This window comes from Saccopteryx bilineata, chromosome X (assembly GCF_036850765.1).
Source record: "Saccopteryx bilineata isolate mSacBil1 chromosome X, mSacBil1_pri_phased_curated, whole genome shotgun sequence".
Taxonomy (NCBI): Eukaryota; Metazoa; Chordata; class Mammalia; order Chiroptera; family Emballonuridae; genus Saccopteryx; species Saccopteryx bilineata.
In genome coordinates this window covers 59,332,018-59,347,952 of record NC_089502.1, presented here as the reverse complement: position 1 = coordinate 59,347,952, position 15,935 = coordinate 59,332,018, and the positions used below count along the sequence as shown (strand labels likewise).

The 15,935-nt window shown below is 39.7% G+C and overlaps 1 protein-coding gene across 5 annotated transcripts in view; it reads right to left on the bottom strand.

Annotated features, from left to right (window-relative positions):
• Nucleotides 1–15,935, bottom strand: part of CENPI (centromere protein I) — a 65,331-nt gene that overhangs the window by 32,593 nt on the left and 16,803 nt on the right. For 4 of the 5 annotated variants that reach the window (XM_066250063.1, XM_066250067.1, XM_066250064.1 and 1 more), the window contains exons 7-8: nucleotides 3,004–3,052; nucleotides 2,690–2,736 (exon numbers count right to left, since the gene is read on the bottom strand). The exons of the other annotated variant lie outside the window; for it this stretch is intronic. In XM_066250063.1, coding sequence (XP_066106160.1) covers nucleotides 2,690–2,736; nucleotides 3,004–3,052 — 96 coding nt within the window. The remainder of the gene's footprint in view (nucleotides 1–2,689; nucleotides 2,737–3,003; nucleotides 3,053–15,935) is intronic. 5 annotated transcript variants of the gene reach the window in all.

The window sequence follows — 15,935 nt, the reverse complement described above, 5'->3', positions numbered from 1 at the left end:
TCCCCCTCCCTCTCTCTCTTCTCTTTCTCTTCCTCTCCCATAGGCAGTGGTTCAATTGGTTCAAGCATGGCCTGGGGCACTGAGGATAGCTCAGCTGGTCCAAGCATGCCAGCCTCAGATGCTAAAAACAGCTCAGTACTCGAGCATTGGCCCCAGAAGGGGGTTGCCAGGTAGATCCCGGTCGGGATACATGTGGGAGTCTGCCTCACTACCTCCCATCCACTCACCTAAAAAAAAACAATTAAAAAAAAAAACCCACACACATAAAAAAAAGTTAGAAACCCAAATTCCTTCACTATACTTGTAGGCAAACATCAAGGTCTTACTCTCTGAAGATGAAGGTGTACTCAGACAAGCACAACTGAGCGAGGTTGTACGGGACCTCTTTCCACTGCTCATGTCTCAGATTCCTAGCAGCCAGGGTTCCTATTACTGTGATGGCTGATTTTATGTATCAACTTGGCTGGGCCATGCAGTGTTCAGGTATTTGGTCATATACTATTCTGGGTGTTTCTATGAAGGTATTTTAGATTATCTACTTCTAAATCAATGGCCTTTGAGTAAAGCAGATTTCCCTCCATAATGTAAAGATGGGCCTCATTCAATCAGCTGAAGGCCTATATAGAACAAAAAGACCAGCCTCCCGGCAACAGGAGAGAATTCTCCAGCAGAATGCCTTCGGAGTTCATCTACAACACTAGCTCTGCCTGGTTCTACAGCAGACGGCCACTGGACTCAAACTAGAACATCAGCTCCCCGGGTCTCTAACCTGCTGGCCTACACACAGATCTGGACTTGCTGCTCTCCATAATCACAGGAGCCAAGTCCTTATAACAAATTTCTCTCTCTCTCTCTCTCTATACACACACACACACACACACACACACACACACACACACACATTATTATTAGCTCTGTTTCCCTGGACATGCGTGACTAATATAATTCCTAGGCAGGAGACAGAATTCCTCTCTGGGAAAAATGACACAGTCACCTGCAGGGGTGGGGGGCTCCCCAGTGAAAGGAACATCAAGATCCTACAATGAACAAGTCCTGCTCATGTGCACAAGTTTCCAATCAACATTTTAGTGCTTTACTATTAAATATGGATGGTAAGTTTACTTGGCTCAGAGAAAAGCCTGTACCATGAGGGGAACTTAACTAAAGAAAGGAACTTAGAAGAAAGAGACAAATCAAAAATAAATAAAACAGACTGAGTGACAGAGGCTTTGTCTAGTTGAGGGAGAATCCCAGAACCATCTTTACCAAGCTGTAAGATGAGACCTAACTCTCACGTCCTGTTCCAAAAATTGCTCTGAACAGGTCCTGGTGTTTGTAAAATAACATGTCTGCTCTGCTTCCTGCCACTCATGCTTGCCACCACAAAGACAATGTCTGTGTTTCATTCCCTGTGTGGGTCAGGAGTTATGGAGCATGGATGGGTACAGAAGGAACACACGCCTTTACAGGTACCAGAAATCCACATAGCCAATATATTTGTTTACATGTGCTGATTAGGGCTGTTGCCATTCTATATGTTTGGTTACATGGGAACATGGCTATGTCTGCTTGGCCTTTGTATCATTGGACTTGAACAAATTCACCAACATCCAGTGCATCAAAACAATTTTATGAAAGCATCTTTATAATGGACATTGATAATGGAATAATTTAGTAATGTACTATATTGAATGTCAACAATAAAGGCATACAATTACTGTTTGGCTTTAAAAAATTTTATACTATGAGTATTAAATCATACATTTGAACCTATACTGTTTCAGTTCATATAAATCAGCAAGATCTGATTTACAGTACGAATTTTCTTAGTCTGTTGAAATGTTTTGCTATTACACGGGGAAAAAAAAGTACATCTTTTTCACAATTTCTCCTAATATGAAGTAAAATTCAATTTGGACAAAAACATTATCATTAATATCCTCACAGAGCTAAAAGAAGATATTGTAACCACAGAACCCAAGCAGGAAGCATAAAAAAATAATCACCGAACTGTTCTAACAGGAAACTTCACACTGGAGAAACGCAAAGGTGTTGGCGTTTCTGTTTTTCATTAAATTCGAATGCCTAGAGGAGGTCAAGCAGATTTCAGCAGTTAGGCAGAAGCTCTACAACTTCCTATTGTTTTATACCCAAAGCTTCAACTTCTGTTACCTGGCAGGTATAGTGGAAATAACAATGCAAGAGAGCTTTGTAAGGACAAGAGATAATGGTCAGGGAATATACAGATGTTTAAATATCCAGGAAAGAATGTTTTCTAGATTATATCCAAAAAAGAAATGAAAATAAACAAACAAAAGAAAAAAACCTGGTCACTTCAAAGTCGTTGTTTCTGACTACACCCTGACACTTGTTTTTCAGCCATGCCAGTCCAGTTCCCTAACAGTTTCCGCTATTTCACATCTACACAACTTTGCTCATGCTGTTCTTTTTGTGAGGAGTGCCCTGCTCTTTTCCTTCTTGCCCTCCCTAGTTGAATCCTATTCAACCCTTAAATACTTCTTTCTCTCAAGCATCACCACTCCTCTTTGACTCTGTTTGATTTTGTTGGCTGAGTTGCCTACAATAAGTTCCTTGAAGGTAACGACTCATTCCATTTTATATCCTCAAAGCCTAGCCCAATAGCCATCACACACTACACTGGTGAGTTTGGGGTCGTTTTGGTACTCACCATTTTTGCCTGAAGATCAAGCAGTTTTCTCACACGAAATGGTTTGACTAGTAAAGGGAAAAAAAAAGTACTATGCATGTGGTTCAGAATAAAAAGAAACCATGTGGCTCATAGAGCCTCTTCTTACAACACATCAAGAACATAAACACCCTGTTCAATTAGGCCATTAAGCACATGCTCTCAGATAAAAGTACTACAAAGTAATTCCCTCAAAATCCTGTCCTAGAACTAATGCTAATAGTTAACTTTATAAAGGCTAATACAATGCTAATTCCACCCAGTGAATGTAATGTACCTGGAATAAAAATACTCACCATTCTCTTTTTTGGTAAGTAAATATAAGAAATGGCAGACATAAGGGCACTGTTAAAAAAGAAAAAAAAACTTTTAAAAAGAGGAAATGACAAATATCTTGAATAGAACAGCAATACATTCTCCTGGAATGTCAATCTTATACGGATCAAATAAAAAAGCTCCAGGACATCACTGGACAATAGTTTTATAAAGCTTCTTTTTCATATTACAGAGTAGTGATTAAAAACAGCAGTTTTAATTGGTATCCCACAATGCCATTTTTAAAATTATTTTTAGAATATAAAAACACTGCAGTTTGAAAAATAGAAAAATTCCAACAAAAATTCATGTATTTCTTCTAAAAGTCCATATTTATTAATAGACAAACTTAAAACTTTTATCCTGAATTCCCACTTAGAAGCATTTCCCCACGTTGTTTGGTCTTCAAAATGATCATTTTCAATTATCTTAATATTCCAGCGAGTGGATATAATACCATAATTTAATTTACCATTTAGCCCTGGGTTTGGCAAATAGCACACACTCAATAAATTTGTTACTTAAATTACTGAATGATTGGTTCCTCTATACAATTTCATTTGAGTGTCCTAGATCAGATGTTGGAAAATTTTGGCCCATCTGTTTTTGTAAATCAATTTTATTGGAGCACAATCACACTCATTCCTTTTTTTTTTAAATTAGTGAGGGTGAGTCGGGGAGGCAGAGAGACAGACTCCTGCATATACCCTGACAGAGATCCACCGGGCAAGCCCACCAGGGGGCGCTGCTCTGCCCATCTGGGGCTGCTGCTCTGTTGTTCAGCAACCATACTATTCTAGTGCCTGAGGTGAGGTCACAGAGCCATCCTTAGTGCTCAGGACAAAATCGCTTGAAACACTTGAGCCATGGCTGCAGGAGGGGGAGAGAGAGAGAAGGAGGGGTGGAGAAGCAGATGGTTACTTTTCCTATGTGCCCTGAAGCAGATGGTCACTTCTTCTGTGTGCCCTGACTGGGAATCAAACACCGGACTTCCACAAGCCAGTCCAACACTCTAACACTGAGCCAACTGGCCAGGGCCAGTCATTCCTTTATGTATTATAATTGTAACAGACAGTATGGCCCACAAGCCTAAATGTTTACTACTCAGCCCTTTGCCAACACCTGTTCTAAATGTTAAGAGATTGAAAAAATAAATTGTTTAATGGAACTAGAGAAGGTAACAAAAGCAGAACTTTAAAAAAACAACAACTTGTATTTAGGTATTCACAACACTGAAGTTTAAAGTCTAAAGTAAAGTACTGTGTTCCATATTGCATCTCTTCTACTTAGCAATGGATTCAGGTTCTGGATTCAGATTCTGGACATACTTGTTAGAAGAATGAATTTAGATAAGGAATCCTGTTTTTAAGGGGAAAATACATATTATGACCACATATGCCATATTAGACACAAATATAACTTTCAGTAAAAAAAACAAAACAACAACTATGACCTCACATCCCTAAAATATGAACTGTTAGTAACACTATCATGTTGGGTATGAAATAACTGTCACACAATCACTTGCCCTAGGCACCAACAGCATAGGAAATCTGACATTCTCCTTTAATTACATCTAGACAGAAAACATTATATGTATCTAACACTTTACAATTGCCTTTTTTGCAAATAGCTAACCACCATATCTGAGTCACTCCAGGGTCAGGCTCCCACCAAATTACTATATAAAAATGACTTTTCTGAAGTAATGCTTTTTAAAAGTTAGGCTCCCTGTTTCTTGATATGGGTAGTATTTGCACAAATGTGTTCGGTTTATAAAAATTAATTGAAGTGAACACTTATGACACAGGCAATTTTCTGTACATATATTATACTCCAATAAATATTTCTAATATAGAAAATAAATAAAGAGAAAAAGTAGGCCCCCTTCCCTCCCTCCGAGTTGAGCAAGAAACTCTCTAGTCAGCATCATAAAAATGACCCAAGTATATTGCGATTGTTATGACAAACATTTATGAGTAGTTCCTATTCATTCATTCACTCATGAAACAACTATTTATTGAGCAGTGAATAAAACAGACAAAAAGATCTACTCTTATGAAGTTTACATTCTGTGTGCCATGAACTGTGTTACCAAATACTTGGGTTATAAAAGGTGAAGTTCCTACCTGGAAGAACTCAATCTACTGAGTTTTATAAGAAAGGGAAAAGTATGCTTTATTATTTCCCATTCTTTACAAAGTATGTGTAAACACAGAATTCATTTATATTGCAATTTTTTCAGTTTATGAACAAAACCAGTATGGAGTTAAGAAAGATGTCAATCAGAGACATGAACAAGAATGTGATGGCAACAGGGGCGGGGGGGTTGGGGGAGGGGGGGTGGGGTGAAGAAGGAGAGAGGGGTTAGGGGAGGGGAGGGGCACAAAGAAAACCAGATAGAAGGTGACAGAAGACAATTTAACTTTGCGGGAGGGGTATACAGCACAATCAAATGTCAAAATAATCTAGAGATATTTTCTCTCAACATATGTATCCTGATTTATCAATGTCACTGCATTAAATTTAATTTTAAAAAAAACTAAAAAAAAAAAAAAAAAGAAAGATGTCAAAAGTAAGGGAGAGTGGCCCTGGCTGGTTGGCTCAGTGGTAGAGCGTCAGCCTGGCGTGCGGGGGACCCGGGTTCGATTCCCGGCCAGGGCACATAGGAGAGGCGCCCATTTGCTTCTCCACTCCCGCCCCCTCCTTCCTCTCTGTCTCTTTCTTCCCCTCCCGCAGCCAAGGCTCCATTGAAGCAAAGATGGCCCGGGCGCTGGGGATGGCTCCTTGGCCTCTGCCCCAGGCACTAGAGTGGCTCTGGTAGCGGCAGAGCGACGCCCCGGAGGGGCAGAGCATCACCCCCTGGTGGGCAGAGCCTCGCCCCTGGTGGGCATGCTGGGTGGATCCCGGTCGGGCACATGCGGGAGTCTGTCTGACTGTCTTTCCCCGTTTCCAGCTTCAGAAAAATACAAAAAAAAAAAAAAAAAAAAAGTAAGGGAGAGTCAAACACATACTAATCATTATCCATTCACTCTTGCGTACTACAGGTCAAGCCTTTCCCAACAATTTATAACCACCAGCTGGACCCTCAACAATTCAGCAGTTTGAATTTAGACTAGTGATATGACCAAGAAAACCTCAAGTGAAGAATTTAAAGTGGTTTCAGCTTTACTTGTACCTCCCAGAAAAATCATATACATAATAAGGGATTTCTATCTAAAATTAGAAAGAATACTTATGACCCAACAATATAAAATCAAGTAACCCAAATTTTTAAAAACATTTTTTATTCATTTTTTTTTTTAGAGAGAGAGAGAAGGGGGAAGAAACAGAAAGCATCAACTCCCATATGTCCCTTGACCAGGCAAGCCCAGGGTTTTGAACCAGCGACTTCAGCATTCCAGGTCAATGCCTCATCCACTACACCACCATAGACCAGACAAGTAACCCAATTTTAAAATGGGCAAAGCCCTGACAAGTGCTGACACAATGGATAGAGCATTGACCTTGGACGCTGAGAACCAAAGTTTGAAAGCCCAAGGTCGCCAGCTTGAGTGCGGGCTCACCAGCTTGAGCACGGGATCATAGACATGACCCCATGGTCCCTGGCTTGAGCAATGGGTCTCTAGCTCAGCTGAAGCCCCCCAGTCAAGGCACGTATGAGAAGTGATCAATGAACAACTAAAGTGACACAACTACGCATTGATGCTTCTCATCTCTCTCCCTTCCTGTCTGTCCCTCTCTCTGTCTCTCCCACTAAAAAACAAACAAAAAAACTCATAGACACAGACAATGGTAAGGGGAAGAAAGAGGGAAAGGGGTGGGGGAGGTAGAAGAGGGCAAAGGGGGGGGTGAATGGTGATTAAAGGAAACTAGATTTGGGGTGGTGAACACACAATACAATTGTACACCTGAAACCTATTTAATTTTATTAAAAATGTCAGCCCAATCAACTCAATAATTTTAAAATAGTTAAAAATTAAAAAATGAAGTGCTGATACATGCAACAACATGTAAAACCTTGAAAAAACATGTTAAGTAAAAGAAGTTAGTCATAAAAGATGATGTATTATATGATTCCTTTTGTATTAAATTTTCGGAATAGCTAAATCTCTAAAAACAAACAAAAAAGACTAGGAGTTGCTTAGGCATGACTGAATGGGAAGATGGGGGGATAGCTAAAGGGTATGGGCTTTTGAGGCGATGAAAATGTTCTAAAAGTTATTATTGCAGGTATCTGTGAACCTACTAAAAAGCAGTGAATTGTATTAGGAGAATAGATTTATTGTATGGGAATCATACCTCAATAAAGCTTCTTTTAAAAAAGTATCCAGAGGGAAAAAAAGGAACAACAGATAACAATCAGACTCATTTAACGACAACAGTAAAGAATTCACGGAATAATATTGTCAATGTTCTAAGAGAATGTAACTGTCACCCTTGAATTCTACACACAGCAAAACCAATTTTCAAGAACAAACACATAATAAAGACATTTTCAGACTAAGACAGGAAGTTTAGAATCAAAAGATTCTCACTGAAAGCATATTCGAAAGAATATACTTTTTAGAAAAAGGAAAATGGTTTGACCAGCCGCTGGCACAGTGGATAGACCATCAGACTGGGACACAGAGGACCCAGGTTTGAAACCCAAGGTCCCCAGCTTGAGCATGGGGTCATAGACATGACCCCATGGTCGCTGGCTTGAGCCCAAAGGTTGCTGGCTTGAAGCTCAAGGTCACTGGTTACACTGGAGCCCACCCCCTGCCTCCCATCCCTGAGAGTCAAGGCACATATGAGAACCCAATCAGTGAAAAACTAAGGTGCCGCAAGGAAGAACTGATGTATGCTTCTCATCTCTCTCCCTTCCTGTCTGTCCCCACCTGTCCTCCTCCTCCTCCTCTCTCTCTCTCTCTCTCTCTCTCTCTCTCGTAAAAAAAAAAAAAAAAAAAAAAGGAAAATGATCCAGGTTGAAGGTCTGAGACTACAAAGATACTGATAAATGTAACAAACATCAACTATGAAGATAAGAATAATGTCTACTTTATGTTCACATGAAGGAGGATGGCAAGAACAATCTAGAACTAAAATCAGTCAATTAACATAATACAAGGGGTATGATCAAAATCCTAAGGTCCTTATCAAGATGAAGGTAAAGATAATGCTTACCTTTTAGTCTCTAAGAAAAAACATTAAAAATTAAAACTGAGATAAATCTGAAATATTTAATTCATTAAAAAATAATAAACCCATTAAATGCTGACACATTTTATGAAATACATTTCCAAAACAAAAAAACCTGTAAAAAGATTGAGACATATATTTTACATTATACATGTATGTTAAAATACACTGCTCACAAAAATGAGGGGATATTTTATCACTTCATATTCATTTTGAAATATCCCCTCATTTTTGTGAGCTGTATACAAATACAATAACACATATGTACCTATAAAGAACACACACGTTAACATCCAAACAAGAATAGGAGGAAAACCACAATCAATCCAAAATCAGAGAGACAGAGGGAAATAATCAGACCATTTTGAAAGTGCAACATAAGATATATGAACTTATCTCTATTACATCAATAACTACTACAAGGGTAAATAAACTAATTCTCCAGGTAAAAGCAAAATATCATCAAACAAGATTTAAAAATAAAAGCTAGTTATATACTTTTTTTTTTTTTACAGGGACAGAGAGAGAGTCAGAGAGAGGGATAGATAGGGACAGACAAGACAGACAGGAACGGAGAGAGATGAGAAGCATCAATCATCAGTTTTTTGTTGCGACACCTTAGTTGTTCATTGATTGCTTTCTCATATGTGCCTTGACCGTGGGCCTTCAGCAGATTGAGTTAACCCTTGCTCGAGCCAGCGACCTTGGATCCAAGCTGGTGAGCTTTTGCTCAAACCAGATGAGTCCGTGCTCAAACTGGCAACCTTGGGGTCTCGAACCTGGGTCCTCCACATCCCAGTCCAATGCTCTATCCACTGTGCCACCGCCTGATCAGGCTATATACTATTTTATTTATTTTTTATTTTTATTTATTTATTTTTTTTACAGAGACAGAGAGAGAGTCAGAGAGAGCGATAGATAGGGACAGACAGGAATGGAGAGAGATGAGAAGCATCAATCATCAGTTTTTTGTTGCGACACCTTAGTTGTTCATTGATTGATTTCTCATATGTGCCTTGACTGTGGGGCTACAGCAAACCGAGTGACCCCTTGCTTGAGCCAGTGACCTTGGGTCCAAGCTGGTGAGCTTTTGCTCAAACCAGATGAGCTCGCACTCAAACTGGCAACCTCGGGGTCTCAAACCTGGGTCCTCGGCATCCCAGTCCAACACTCTATGCACTGCGCCACCGCCTGGTCAGGCTATATACTATTTTAAAGAGGCATCTAAGCCCTGGTCAGTGATGCAGTGGATACAATATTTTTTTAATCCCAAAATAGAAATACACCAGGCGACTACTAGCCAAAGTACATCCAGAGTAGCAATGTCATTATCAAACAAAATAGACTAAAACAAAAATCATTTTAACAACAAAGGGTTACTCCATGACAAAAGATTTAATTCAACAGGACGATATAAAAACTGTAATTGTGCATACACTTAATAATAGACTCAAAATCTATATAAGGAAAAATCAGCAAAACTTTAAGGGAAACCTGATAATTTTGTATTCATAGCTGGAAATTTTCAACATAACATCATTCAGTAATTGATCAATAGGCAGTGACAACAGGAACAACAAACCCATAAGGATACAGAAAATTTCAATCCAAATAATCCTCATTCCCTCAGTTGCCTTCAACACCTTGACCAAGGTCACTCTGAATCTGGTCAGCACAGCGAATCATTCCAATCTGAAATCAATTCCAATGCTACAACTTCCTATCATTCCAGTTTTTAATCCCAATACACGTCTTGGCTGTCACTTAGGTATCCTGAACCATAGCTGTGAGTGCTCCGTATCTGCCATCTTCCATCTTCACCTTCTTCACCCCCTTTGTCTCTAGACACCCTGGTCCATCAGCTCACTCTCCTTGCCTCCCTTTATGACCATGGAGAAATTATCTACCCCTGAATATTAGTAATATCATGAATTTGTGCTCTCTAACCTATCCCAGATATTCAAAACTTCTGCATCTCTAACTACTATTCCCACTTCCATCAGGAGCTATTTCAATATTTACACTCTCTCCTCAAACATGATATTCTATTTCCCCCTCCTCACTATCAACAGAAGACCTTGCCTCCTACTTGACTGAAACATTGAAAAATCACCAAGACCACTAGTCAGGAATGCCCTCAATTGTGTCACTTATTAACCGACAAATTTATCAGTACCAACACCCATTCTTTCTGCTTACTGTCAGAGGACGTATCTATCTTCCTGTTGAAAACAAATCTTTGTAACTCTAACCCTGATCTTTAAACTCATTTGTGTACCTCTCCTCTACACCCCGTAGAACTTTATGGATAAGATCACAGAATTGATGGCACTATACCTATCTTTTCCCCACTACACTTAAACATCTTCAAGACTCAGCCTCTTCCTAGGTGGCTAACCTTAGGAAAGCTATAGTACTTAACTTTTCTTTTTTTTTTTATTGACAAAGAGAGAGGGACAGATAGGGACAGACAGACAGGAAGGGAGAGAGATGAGAAGCATCAATTCTTCGTTGCAGCATCTTACTTGTTCACTAATTGCTTTCTCATATGTGCCTTGACCGAAGAGCATGTATATGATCCCACACTCAAGCTGGGGACCCTATGCTCAAGCTGAATGAGCCCACACTCAAGCTGGCTACCTTGCAGTTTTGAACCTGGGTACTTTGTACCCCAGTCTGACACTCTATTCACTGCGCCACCACCTGGTCAGGCACTACTTAACTTTTCCATGTCTCAGTTGTCCCAACTCTAAAATGAGAATGACATAATTTTCCCATAAATTGTAGCTCTAGTCATGTGACCCTGGGTAATTGACTTCTCAGTGCTTCAGATTCCTTTCCTCTAAAATGAAAAAAAAAAAAAAAGTGGTGTGCATTTCACACTTACAGCACATTAAAGTTTGGCCTAGCCACATTTCCAGTGCTCACTAGTCATAGGACATTAGTGGCTACCATATCGAACAGGGCAAGTACAGAAAATAGGTGGTGCTCAAGAAAATTGTTTTTCAATATTGACATAGCATAAAAATAAGTTTCGCACTCAGGATAAGAAAAAATTTTCACATTTTAACATCTCTTAAAATAGGACTAACTCTATAAATGATGTCATGTGACAGTTTCAAAGGTAGCATTCCTTCATATTGGCTCATAAAATGATGCATCCTACAATTGATGTTACCTTAGAGTTAATGAAATACTGTGGATAGAAAGCACCGAGAGTGACGTCAGAGAAATGGCACCGTGAGGAGTGCGACCGACAAATCTCCCCAAAATTTCAACAAGTTCATCAACCAGAGACAGAAAAATCTATCCTTGGAGCGTCTGGGAGTCCCACGTACTAAAAACAAAGGTATGATCGAGCAAAAAATTGACTAAATATATAATCAACCCTGAAGGAATTAAGATGGGAGAAAGGAACACTCCGCCTTCCTCACTAACCTGAGCAAAGGCTGCTTTCAGTTGGAACTGAGAGTCGGGGGGCTAAGGGTGTGGAGGAGGCTAGGCTGTGGTACAGACATTTGTTCAAGCTGAGGAAAGAGTTTGCCTGTGGCAAATCAGCCCACGCGAGCTAACAGCGGCGCGCAGGGAGTGCGCCAAAGCGAACTTCCAACGACCGAGCTTCTCTGGGCGGGCAAGGTGTCTCACCCAGCCATTCAAGCTAACAATCAAGCATCAGGGGAGGGGCGCACGAGCAGCTTGCAGTCCTTCCTGGAGCAGATCCGTGGATCCAATCACTGAAATTAGCTTAACCCACAGTCTGCTCACCTCCCAAATGACCTACGCGGCTCTGACAAAATCTCTCTCGGTTCAGCGATCTAAGACAAGAGGCGTGATATTTTTTAGTGCCTCTTGCTAAAGGGGTGGGGGCAACTTCTGACTGGCAGAGCTTTCATAATCAGGGATACATGCTAAAAAGAGGGATTTGGCAGATGTTAAGACCTCCTGTACTGCAGGCAGCTACTAGGGCATCTTCTTCCCAGCCAAAACAGGTTACAAAGTGCAAAAAGCCTGGGGAGAGTAGTCCCACAGAGTGCTAGGCATGCTGAACAGGCCTGGAGGCTCATAGAAAGTCACCTTGAGAGCAACTGGCTTCCACTCTACCTGATTACGCTGGTGGCTCTGACTGCCAGAGCCTTACCCAGATCCCTGTGCTGAGTGGGGATAGAGGGGGGATTTTCCAGCTCTTTGAGCCTCTTACTCCCCAGGCAGAGGCAGCGGCAGTGGCAGCCTCATAGCTGGATCATCAGGCTGCTAATTAGGAAGGAGAGACTAGGAGAGAGACTCCAGGAAAATGGACCCTCTCATTGTTGGAGCCTGCAAACGCTAACAAGCCTTGACTACCAATGAGACTAAAGCCTAATATATGACATTGCTATAGAGTCTCATCAACAGCAAATCTCTACCTAAGCGTGCCACAGGGGTAGAACCTGGGGTACAGAGTCACCGACCAGGAAGAGGGAGAAGAAAGAAAAAGGAAGAAGTTAACCTCTCAAAAATCAAGAAAAATCCAGACTTTATAACTTCTTCCACTATTTTTTTTTTGTTTCTTTAATCGTCTGACATTTATTATTATTATTATTATTATTATTATTATTATTTATTTTTCCTCTACCTTGGTCCTTTTATTCTCTGCCTGTCTTATTCTTTCCTCTTCTTGAACTACACTACCCATAAGTGTTACATTTCCCGTTTTCTTTCTTTTCTTCTTCCTTATTGTCCATGAAGGTTACATTCCAAAACCCTTAACTCTGTTTTTTTTTCTTTTTTCTTCTTTTCCTTTTGCCCTTTCTCTTTTTTCTCCCTATCAGTTTCTTCTTTTCTCCTTTTACTTTTCCTCTCATTCAATTCTCAATCACGAACACATTATTTTATCTGGGACTCAAGGGTTTTTTTGTGTGGCATTTTGGGTGCTTTCTACTTCACTTTTTAACGCATTAGCATTCCTCCCAACCCAGGCTCTCCATTTCATTTAGTTTTTGCTCCACTTAATATAGTAATTTTTTTCTTTTTTTCCTGTTTCCCCCTTATCCCTCTCATTATATCTTAGTCGACCATCACTTAAAAGCAAATCATTTTATACTTGACCCAAAGTTTATTCATTTTGTGGGTCCCTACCTCCTTTTTTGCCCCTTGAACACTTCCCCCCAACTCAGGCCCTTCGTTATAGGCAGTTTTTGTTCCATTTAGCATAATATAATTCACAGTTCATCACAGTATTTTCCTAAAAAGAAGGGTGGGTAGAGGAGGGGAAGAGAAGAAAAAAAAGGGTGGAATAATAAATTATTATTATTGTTTTTTTATTAATATTTTTTTTCCAAATTTTTTTCCATTTTTTTTTACTTTTTCTTTTTTTTTAATTCTCATTAGTGCTATCAACAAGACCACCCTCAGATGCTAATAAGAAAAAGGAAATAAAGAAAGAAAAATGAAATCGAATATCATGGATACCAAAGATAGAGAAGTAACACAGATAAATGTGGAAAAATCTATGGAGAAAAAAATTAATATATTGGAAACCTTGGAGCTAAATGACAGAGAACTTAAAATAGAAATCCTAAAAATACTCATAGATATACAAGAAAACACAGAAAGGCAATTTAGGGAGCTCAGAAAAAAACTCAATGAACACAAAGAATATATTACCAAGGAAATTAAAACTATAAAAACAAATCAAACAGAGATGAAAACCTCAACTCATGAACTGAAAAATGAGATAACAAGCTTAGCTAACAGAACAGGCCAGATAGAAGGTAGAATTAGTGACATAGAAGATAAGCAACCTCAGGAACAACAGAGAGAAGAAGAGAGAGACTCAAAAATTTAAAAAAATGAGAAAGACTATAGGAATTGTCTGACTCCATCAAAAAGAATAACATAAGAATAATAGGAATATCAGAGGAAGAGAGGAAAAACGGAATGGAGAATATATTCAAACAAATAATAGATGAGAACTTCCCAAGCCTGTGGAAAGAACTAAAGCCTCAAATTCAAGAAGCAAACAGAACTCCGAGTTTTCTTAACCCCAACAAACCCAAAGGCACATCATAATGAAATTGGCACAAACCAATGACAAGGAAAAAATTCTCAAGGCAGCCAGGGAAAAAAAGAATACAGCATATAAAGGAAGGCCTATTAGATTATCATCAGATTTCTCAGCACAAACTCTACAAGCTAGAAGAGAGTGGACCACAATATTTACAGTTCTGAAAGAGAGCAACTTTCAGCCAAGAATACTATACCCATCAAAGCTATCCTTCAAATATGAAGGAGAAATAAAAAATTCACAAATACAGAAAAGATGAGGGAATTTATCATCAGAAAACCCCCACTCCGGGAAACACTAAAGGGGGTTTTCCAACCAGATACAAAGACCAAAACAAAACAAAACCACAAGTAAAAGCTCCACCAAGAACACAATAAAATCAAATTTAAACTGTTACAACAAAAACAAAAAAAGAGGGGGGGACAGGACAGAGATTAACAGTAGCAAAGGACAATGGAGTGCAGAAACAATCATAAGATAGGGTACTACAATGAATATGGTAGGTACCCTTTTCATTACTTAATGGTAACCACCATTGAAAAAACCATCACAAAAGCACATGACTTAAAAAGGTGGCAACAGAGGAAAGAAGTATGAAATACAAAGGAACAAAAGCAAATGATAGAAAAACAAAAGAGAAGAATCAAACAAGATACAAAACAGAAAGCAATTTATAAAATGGCAATAGGGAACCCACAAGTGTCAATAATTACACTAAATGTAAATGGATTAAACTCACCAATAAAAAGACACAGAGTAGCAGAATGGATTAAAAAAGAAAATCCAACTGTATGCTGCCTACAAGAAACACATCTAAGAAACAAGGATAAAAACAAATTCAATGGCACAGTGGATAAATCGTCAACCTGGAAATGCTGATGTCGCCGGTTCGAAAACCTGGGCTTGCCTGGTCAAGGCACATATGGGAGTTGATGCTTCCAGCTCCTCCCCCCTTCTCTCTCTCTCTCTCTCTCTCTCTCTTCTCTCTCTCTGTCTCTCCCTCTCCTCTCTGCTTCTCCAACCCTCCCCCTCTCCTTCCTCTCTGTCTCTCTCTTCCCCTCCTGCAGCCAAGGCTCCATTGGAGCAAAGATGGCCCAGGCGCTGGGGATGGCTCTGTGGCCTCTGCCTCAGGCGCTAGAGTGGCTCTGGTCACTACATAGCGACGCCCTGGAGGGGCAGAGCATTGCCCCCTGGTGGGCGTGCCAGGTGGATCCCGGTCGGGTGCATGCGGGAGTCTGTCTGACTGTCTCTTTCCATTTCCAGCTTCAGAAAAATACAAAAAATAAAAGTAAAAATAAAATAAATGGGAAATGATATTTTCAAACAACAGCTCAGATAAGGGCCTAATATCCAAAATATACGAGGAAGTCATAAAACTCAAAAACAAACAAACAGAAAATCCAATAAAAAATGGGAAGAGGACATGAACAGACACTTCTCCCAGGAAGAAATACAAATGGCCAACAGATATATGAAAAGATGCTCATCTTCACTAGTTATTAGAGAAATGCAAATCAAAACTACAATGAGATACCACCTCACACCTGTTAGATTAGCTATTATCAACAAGACAGGTAATAATAGCAAATGTTGGAGAGGCTGTGGAGAAAAAGGAACCCTCATTCACTGTTGGTGGGAATGTAAAGTAGTACAACCATTATGGAAGAAAGTATGGTGGTTCCTCAA